The sequence below is a fragment of the Solea senegalensis genome, linkage group LG8 (genome assembly GCF_019176455.1).
Source record: "Solea senegalensis isolate Sse05_10M linkage group LG8, IFAPA_SoseM_1, whole genome shotgun sequence".
Lineage (NCBI taxonomy): Eukaryota > Metazoa > Chordata > Actinopteri > Pleuronectiformes > Soleidae > Solea > Solea senegalensis.
Window position 1 is genome coordinate 26,167,634 of NC_058028.1, and position 8,680 is coordinate 26,176,313.

Below are 8,680 nucleotides of genomic sequence, written 5' to 3' on the forward strand. Positions count from 1 at the left end.
ATGCCTTGACTAGTGAGTTAAGTACACACAGTCCCAGCCATAACAACAGAATTAGATTTTAAAAAACTGATACAAAATTGGCATAATCATTTTTTTTTCAGTGTTTCGGTTTTCGGTCAAGTGTTACATGATTTTAAGTTTAAAGAGGCCATAGCATGGTCCTATCTCACTTATACATAAGATATGGAGGTGTCCTCCATATCTTACATACATGAAGTCGTTTTTATAGTCTGGAAAAGCGGATGTACTGCTAGCAATTATCAAAACATTGAATAATGCCGTTGTCACGACCCCTCACCATAATCCCTTACGCATTTGATCCCTTACGCATTTGATCATTTGAGTCTGAGCCAGAGTCAGTAGACACTGTGACAAGTGAACCACCTCCATCGCAACGACTGCTGCAGGACGCCTGTAGCTTGTAACGCTGTGGTTACCAAGATGATAAAAACACATACATGCAAATGAGCGTGTAGGTTAGCCTGTAGCCGGCTATCACTAATGCTAAACAACAAAACAAACACACAAAGACAGTTTTACGGTTTGTAAAAATTGTTGGCACTGCTGCTCCTGTGTCCTGCTTTATATTGCTATGTTCAACCGTAGCAGAAGAAGAACTACTCTTGTTGTAGCTGCTCAGCATATCGGTTGTACAGAGCCCTGGACATGACATGGTAAAAAAAAAAATAATAATTGTGCTCACAAAATAGCTATAAAGTGCGCAAAAAAAACTGCTTTGTGGCCATGAAATTAGTATAACATGCGCACGTTGTTTTTTTTTTTTACCATATCATATTCAAAGACCTCATGAAAAAATGACAGAGGAAGAGAGTGACCCTGCCCGGAGGAAGCCCGGGGCCCCCGCCTGGAGCCAGGCCCAGATGGAGGGCCCGTGAGCGAACGCCTGGTGGCCGGGTCTACCATGGGGCCCGGCCGGGCACAGCCCGAACAAGTCCCGTGGCCTCTTCATCGTCCTCCTGTGGACCCACCACCTGCAGGGAGATCGACTGGGGTCGGGTGCGCTGCCATATGGGTGGCAGTGAAGGTCGGGGGTCTCGACGTACTGGACCTGGGCGGCAGAAGCTGGTTCTGGGGACGTGGAACGTCACCTCGCTGTGGGGGGAAAGAGCCGGAGCTTGTGCGGGAGATGGAGCGCTACCAATTAGATTTGGTGGGGCTTACCTCCACGCACAGCCTTGGCTCTGGAACCACACTCCTGGATAGGGGTTGGAAGTTATTCTTCTCTGGAGTTGCCCAGGGTGTAAGGCATCGGGCGGGTGTGGGGATACTCACAAGCCCGCAGCTGAGCGCCGCTGTGTTGGAGTTTACCCCGTTGGACGAGAGGGTCGCCTCCCTGCGCCTTAGGGTTGCGGGGGGGAAAGCCCTGACTGCTGTTTGTGCTTATGCACCGAACAGCAGCTCGGAGTATCCGGCCTTCTTGGAGTCCCTAGATGGAGTCCTGCAAGGGGCTCCGTCGGGGGACTCCATAGTTCTGCTGGGAGATTTCAACACGCAGCGATGGGGAAACCTGGAGAAGCGTGATTGGGAAGAACGGCCTACCTGATCTAAATCAGAGTGGTCGTTTGTTGTTGGATTTCTGTGCAAGTCATGGACTATCCATAACAAACACCATGTTCGAGCATAAGGATGCTCATAAGTGTACTTGGTACCAGAGTGTCCTTGGCCGAAGGTCGATGATCGATTTTGTGATTGTTTCATAGAGGGGCAGAGCTGTCAACTGATCACCATCTGGTGGTGAGTTGGGTCAGAGGATGGGGGAGGACTCTGGATAGACCTGGTAAACCCAAACGTGTAGTGCGGATGAACTGGGAATGTCTGGAGGATGCCCCTGTCCGAGAGGCCTTCAACTCTCACCTCCGGCGGAGCTTTTCCTGTATCCCTGTGGAGGCTGAGGACATTGAACCTGAATGGGCAGTGTTCAAAGACTCTATTGTGAAAGCTGTAGTGGAGAGCTGTGGCTTTAGGTGCCTCAAGGGGCAGTAACCCTCGAACATCGTGGTGGACACCGGTGGTCAGGGAAGCTGTCCGACTGAAGAAGGACTGTTTCCGGGATATGTTATCCCGGAGGACTCCTGAGGCAGTTGCAAGGGATCGACGGGCCCGAAGGGCGGCAACCTATGCTGTGGCAGACGCAAAGCAGCGGGTATGGGAGAAGTTCGGAGAGGACATGGAGAAGGACTATCGGTCGGCACCAAGGTGTTTCTGGAAAACCATTCGGGGCCTCAGGAGGGGAAAGCGGGGGACCATCCAAGCTGTGTACAGTAAGGAGGGGACACTGTTAACCTCGAATGAGGAGGTAACCGGATGATGGAAGGAACACTTTGAGGAACTCCTGAATCCAACATCTGCACCCTCTGTGGTGGAGGCAGAGAGGGAAGCTGATGGGGGATCATCATCAATCTCCCTGAGGGAGGTCACTGAGGTGGTTAAACAACTCCACAGTGGCAAGGCCCCAGGGGTTGATGAGATCCGCCCAGAAATGCTGAAGGCTCTGGGTGTGGAGGGGCTGTCTTGGATGACAGGTCTCTTCAACACTGCGTGGAGGTCGGGGTCAGTGCCGAAGGAGTGGCAAACTGGGGTGGTGGCCACCCTTTTCAAAAAGGGGGACCTGAGAGTGTGTTCCAATTACTGGGGCATCACACTTCTCAGCCTCCCTGGTAAGGTTTATTCCAAGGTACTGGAAAGGAGGGTTCGACCGACTGCGCTTTATCACCAATCCTGTTTGTGATTTTCATGGACAGGATATCGAGGCGTAGTCGTGGGGGAGAGGGGTTGTGGTTTGGCGGGCTTGAAATCACGTCGCTGCTTTTTGCAGATGATGTGGTCCTCATGGCTTCGTCGGGCTGCGACCTTCAGCGCTCACTGGATCGGTTCGTGGCCGAGTGTGAAGCGGTCGGGATGAAGATCAGCATCTCTAAGTCTGAGGCCATGGCTCTTAGCAGGAAACTGGTGGATTGCCTTCTCCGGGTAGGGAGTGACTCCTTGCCCCAGGTGAAGAAGTTCAAGTATCTCGGGGTCTTGTTCACAAGTGAGGGGACGAGGGAGCAGGAGATGGGCCGGAGAATCGGAGCGACTGGTGCGGTACTGCTTTCGCTTTACCGCACGGTTGTGACGAAAAGGGAGCTGAGCCGGAAGGCAAAGCTCTCGATCTACCGGTCAATCTTCGTTCCTATCCTCACCTATGGTCATGAAGGTTGGGTCATGACCGAAAGAACGAGATCGCGGGTACAAGCGGCCGAAATGGGATTCCTCAGAAGGGTGGCTGGCTTTTCCCTTAGAGATAGGGTGAGAAGCTCGGTCATCCGGGGGGAGCTCGGAGTAGAACCGCTGCTCCTTCACGTTGAAAGGAGCCAGTTAAGGTGGTTCGGGCATCTGGTGAGGATGCCTCCTGGGCACCTCCCAAGGGAGGTGCATCAGGCACGTCCAGCTGGAAGGAGGCCTCAGGGTAGACCTAGGACCAGGTGGAGAGATTACATCTCCACTCTGGCCTGGGAACGCCTCGGGATCCCTCAGTCGGAGCTGGTCAATGCGGCTCAGGAAAAGGAAGTTTGGGGTCCCTTGCTGAAACTGCTGCCCCCGCGACCCGGCCCCGGAGGATGATGATGATGACTATGTCATATGAGGGGCTCTGTACAACTGATACACTCAGCAGCTACAACAAGAGTAGTTCTTCTTCTACGGTTGAAAGTACGCCACCGGATGTGCCCGGACTCTAGTGCCCAGACTAGGAGGTGCTGCTGTTTAGAGGAGTGGTGAAATTCTCCAGTGACATTATTAGTCAACGGAAGTGCATTTCCGCTTCGTAGAGCTCAGGAAAACAACCAAACCCTGCACTCTCAGCAGTGGCTGAACTGATTGACACAGATACACCTAAAAACGCACAATTTTCATTTCGGTGCATCCCTACACACCTTGGACACGTCGCCAGTCCATCACAGGGCCACATAACAACCATCCACTCTCATACTCACACCTATGGTCAATTTGGAGTGTCCAATTTGCCTAATCCCAGAAATCGGATTTGGTCTATAATTTCTTAACACATGACACTCAAAATTAAATACGAAGGATTAAGTGAATGCAGAGCTGAGTGTAAACTGATATCTCACCTGCCATGGCTCCAGTCTTTGTACATGAGCACAGGTGTTGTTGCTGAAAGGTCCTCTCTCTGGCTCACACTGCAGCATGTCATCAAGAGCATACGCCAAAGCGTACACAGCCTTATACACATTATACTCTGGTCTGAGGTCTGAATCATCCAGGAAATCAGTCTCCACATTATCTATAACTTCCTGTCCAGTGCATAATTCTCCTGCAGGTTCCACCCAACCTGCTGGAGGTGGTGCAAATCTACACTGAAATGTGTGTTCCCAAAACTGATTCACCTGTAATGTAGTTAATCTTAAATTGATTACATTATATTTTTTTCCAAAAAATACGAAATCAGAGTAAAACTCTCACCATGCTGTTTCCATCAGTGTTGTTGTGATGTGGATCAGGACGTATTTGTAACAGGAAGTCCCTGAACCCTGGTATTTCTCCTCGACGGATGGCGATTCCCAGTGTTCCACCCAGGTACGGCATGAGGTGAGGAGTCTGGAGCACAGCAGCTGATGTCCAGGATTCACTGGCAATCCCCTGCAGGCCTGTCACATTCTGTCTCACCACCTGTACGTTGTATTATAACATGTATATAAATTCATACTTTCATATCAGTAAAATATTGTAGACACCTGCAGTAATGTCTGTTTGTAATGTGTACCTGTTCTGTAATGTTCAGAGTGTTGACTGTGTGATGCAGTGAATGTGTGTGGGGTTAAGATCAGTATGTGGTTGAAAGAGCGAGATCAGGGGGCATGGCAAGTATAAGGTGCAGATGCAGATGTGTGTGTGTTGCTGTGGCTGTGAGGAGAGCAGAAGACTCATGGTTATTGCTGTATTGTTTATGGTGTGGTTGAGGCCGACAGCAAAGTCACTGTTGCTTTCATCATTTCAAGCTACCGGCAGGATGTTACATTGGTGTCAGAAGTAAAACACCAGAGTTCCTAACCTCCGTTAGCCTTGACTATCCCTAACCCGGTTAACTTTACTTCGACCTGCAGATGGTATAGCAGTGGTATGGGACCGGCACCCCTCCGAGGATCAAGGAGGAGGTGACGTGCAGTGATTATGATGGTATTTTGTCACATAGGAGTGATTTTAGCTGTGCTTCAGAGTGAGGAGGCTAGCTGAAGACGCCGGTTTCAGCTAGCTGAGTGTGGGAGGGTGAGACGGTGTGGGAACGTCCACCAAGAGCGACGCAAGACCGGTTGTAAACAAAAAATGCAGCGCCCAGTGCAACCAGCTCCAAGTGAAAACGCCAAAATATTCCGATAAGGCAGACTGGGAGGCTTCCATGCCCAATTGAATGGTTAGCTGGGGCTGCTGGATGGTCAGAGAACAGTAAAGCACTCCATCTGGCTGTGTCTCACAGATGAGGCATTAACATGTTTGCTGTTGCTTAGCCCAGCCGAACATGATGATTACATGGCTTTAGTTGGGGCTTTACGGCGGCATTTTGGACAATGCAACCAGAAGAAGAAGATGGGGAGGAATACAACCCAGAGCATGATGAATCATCTTCAGAAGAAGAAGAAAACCCTGAAGCTGAAAGAGAGACTTTCCTTTCAAAAAATGGCAAAATAACATGGTCTTCAGCAGCATATGACCAGGCATGCAGAACAAAACGTCATAAAGATGACCCCAGGACCCACAAGGTATGCCGTTTATTATGCCAACGACATTGTCTCTACATTCTACCTGTTTATCACACCAGCAATAGAACGAATAATCCTGGAGATGACAAATCTGGAGGGTTTTCGCAAATATGGAGACAGCTGGAAAAAGATGGATGAGACTGACCTGCAGGCCTACTTAGGGCCTGCAGGTCTTAGCCGGTGTATACAGGTCCCGAGGTGAGGCTGCAGCTAGTCTATGGGATGCAGAGAGTGGAAGGGCAATTTTCCGAGCCACAAATCCACTCAAACTCTTTGTGGCAGTGGGGCTTGGTTAGAGCGACGGCTGCTGGAGGGAAGGAAGGAGTGGCTCAGCCGGTGATCAGACAGCTGGACAGAATCAGGTAATTAGTCAGCTATATAAGCATGTTTGTAACCTGGTTCTGGTTTCTTGCAGTAGGCTGGGTCCTCACGCAGACACACACAGAGAGAGAGACGGAGAGACACGGGGAGTCAGAGAGTCAGAGCAGCGCAGGGCAGCAGAGCGCTCACATCGCAGCCACAGCTGACTTCTTTTGTTTGTTTGGTTGATTGTTTTCATTTGACAATAAACCGGTCTATTTGCTCCCTCAACGCCGCCTCCTCGTCCTTCCCGAACCCCAGTGAGTGGGAAAAGCTCACACTCTTTCACACCTACTCAAGACTGCTACGATTTGATGACCGTGAGTCAAGACCAGCAAGATGTGTGACTGGTCTGGGACAAGTGGGTGGAGCGGCTGCCCTTCCTCTACAATCCAGGGCCTGATGTAACAGTGGATGATCAACTGGTTCCATTTAGAGGTAATCTATTTTCATATTTGTAATAAAAGTGATTTTCACTATTGATTTGTCTGACTGTTTTCTGTGACACTGATACTAATCACTGATGCCAATGTCTTCTGTCCAAAGGTCGTTGTCCTTTCCGGCAGTATATGCCCAGCAAGCCAGCAAAATATGGGATCAAGTCATGGGTGGCTTGCGATGCCAAATCAAGCTATGATGGAAAATGCAAGTCTATACCAGGAAGCCGACCAGTGGATGCCCAGAGAAGAACCAGGGGATGTGAGTCGTGCTTGATGTGACAGAGGGACTGAGGGGTCACAATCTGACATGTGACAATTTCTTCACATCTTATGAACTCGCACAGCAGCTCCTGAAGAGGAAGATCACCATGGTTGGTACAGTTCGAAAGAACAAGCCTGAGCTCCCACCTGCACTGCTTGCGTCAAAGGAGAGAGAGGTTTTCTCATCAAAGTTTGCCTTCACGCCCACTACCACTCTAGTTTCTTACCTCCCAAAGAAAAACAAGAATGTAGTTCTTCTGAGCACACTGCACAAAGACGGTGACGTTAGCGAACGTGAGGACAGGAAGCCAGTCATCATCCTAGACTACAACCGCAACAAGGGAGGTGTGGACAACCTAGATAAGGTGATTGGAACATACAGCTGCAGAAGGATGACTGCCCGCTGGCCCCTGGTCATCTTCCACAACATCATTGATGTTTCCTCCTACAATGCCTTTGTGATTTGGAGAGAGATCAACCCGACCTGGATGTCTCGTAAGCAGAACAAGAGGAGGGTGTTCCTGGAGCAGCTGGGAAAGGCACTTGTAATTCCACTCATTGAAAGAAGGAAGCATGTCCCCCGCACAGAAGCCTCAGCAGCAGTTGTGAAAGCTATTCAGAGTGCAGGAGCTCCTGATCAACCTGAGGATCCAGCTACCACAGCCACTTCCCCAGCTAGGGCAAGTAAGAGGAAGAGATGTCAGTTCTGCCCTCAAAAGAAGGACTGTAAAACACATACTGTTTGCTGCAGGTGTAAGAAATATATCTTGCATACTGCCCTACATGTGCCAATTAGTTGAATGGGTTATGTTATTTTTCATATTTTGTATTTTACATTGTCTTCAATTGTTCACTGGAGAAAGAAAAGAAAGAAACTGAGTTATTGGCATGAATAAAAATGCATTCAAAACTCCTTTTTGCACATTTTTTTTCTTTTCTTAAGCTATGGAAATGAAGTGAAGAGGGAAAACTCACACATTATTCACACACTTTGTGGTGAATGACAAGTTGTTTCTTCAAGCAAGATGAAATTTGGTGTTTGGTGAAATTAAGCTGCTTATATTAGGGGTTTAGTAAAGACGGGTCATTTTGACCCGGAGGACACAGGGTGTATACAGAAAATGAGGACAACAGGAGGGTTGACAAATGTCATATGAAATAGAATTCATTAAATCTGTTTTTTTTAAATGTTAAACGGTTTTTGCTACATATATTTCAGGACTGACCTCTTTCATAAGGTTAATCATGAGAAAATTATTTGCAAACGCAATCACCACCCGAGCTGTAGATTTCCTCATCACATCCACTATTCTCCTTAGTTCAGCAGGGTCATCACCCCGGGGCAAAATCTCTTTGTAAGCCAGACAACCTTCACCAGCTGGACCAAGATCAGAGTGAAAGGATCGGGCAGCGTGGAATCCATAATCATCATCACTGATGAGCAGACCTGCCCAAGTCCAACCAAAGTGTTTTAGAATCTGAATCATAGCATTCACCTATGTGGACACAGAGCAGAGGGATTAGTGCACAGGCTGGAATCATCTTTACTAGATATCTTGCTAAACAGGTTCATCAAAGACTCATGTTTAGTCACTGATTTTAAGTGTTGTATATCTGACACCACACAACTCTGTCAATGAAACGTATAACATGACTGGTGACACACTCTTTTCTTTTTTGTAGATAGATTTTCACCTGAAAAGCATCACTTGGGATCGTCCTAAAGAAAGATGGAAACTTATGTCGGTCACTCAGGCAGGAACATGTGGCAAAATAACTCACCTGCAAAACACATAGACTGAATGTTCCAAAAACATTTATTTTCAATTTTAACTATGTTTA

The 8,680-nt window shown here is 48.4% G+C and overlaps 1 protein-coding gene across 1 annotated transcript; it reads right to left on the bottom strand.

Annotated features, from left to right (window-relative positions):
- Positions 1-3,841: 3,841 nt before the first annotated feature.
- On the bottom strand, positions 3,842-8,244 carry LOC122773865 (extracellular calcium-sensing receptor-like). The gene is made up of 3 exons (XM_044032837.1): positions 8,065-8,244; positions 4,483-4,689; positions 3,842-4,406 (listed from the first exon to the last, which is right to left on the bottom strand). The coding sequence occupies exons 1-3, from the start codon at positions 8,134-8,136 to the stop codon at positions 4,092-4,094; spliced, it is 594 nt and encodes a 197-aa protein (XP_043888772.1). The 5' UTR covers positions 8,137-8,244; the 3' UTR covers positions 3,842-4,091.
- Between the last annotated feature and the right edge of the window lie 436 nt (positions 8,245-8,680).

Coding starts and splice junctions, on each gene's coding strand:
- LOC122773865 (XM_044032837.1), bottom strand. CDS start 8,136: ATGAGGAAATCTACAGCTCGGGTGGTGATTGCGTTTGCAAATAATTTT. Junction 4,690..8,064: donor TGATTAACCTTATGAAAGAG/GTCAGTCCTGAA, acceptor TACAACGTACAG/GTGGTGAGACAGAATGTGAC. Junction 4,407..4,482: donor ACACTGATGGAAACAGCATG/GTGAGAGTTTTA, acceptor ACTACATTACAG/GTGAATCAGTTTTGGGAACA.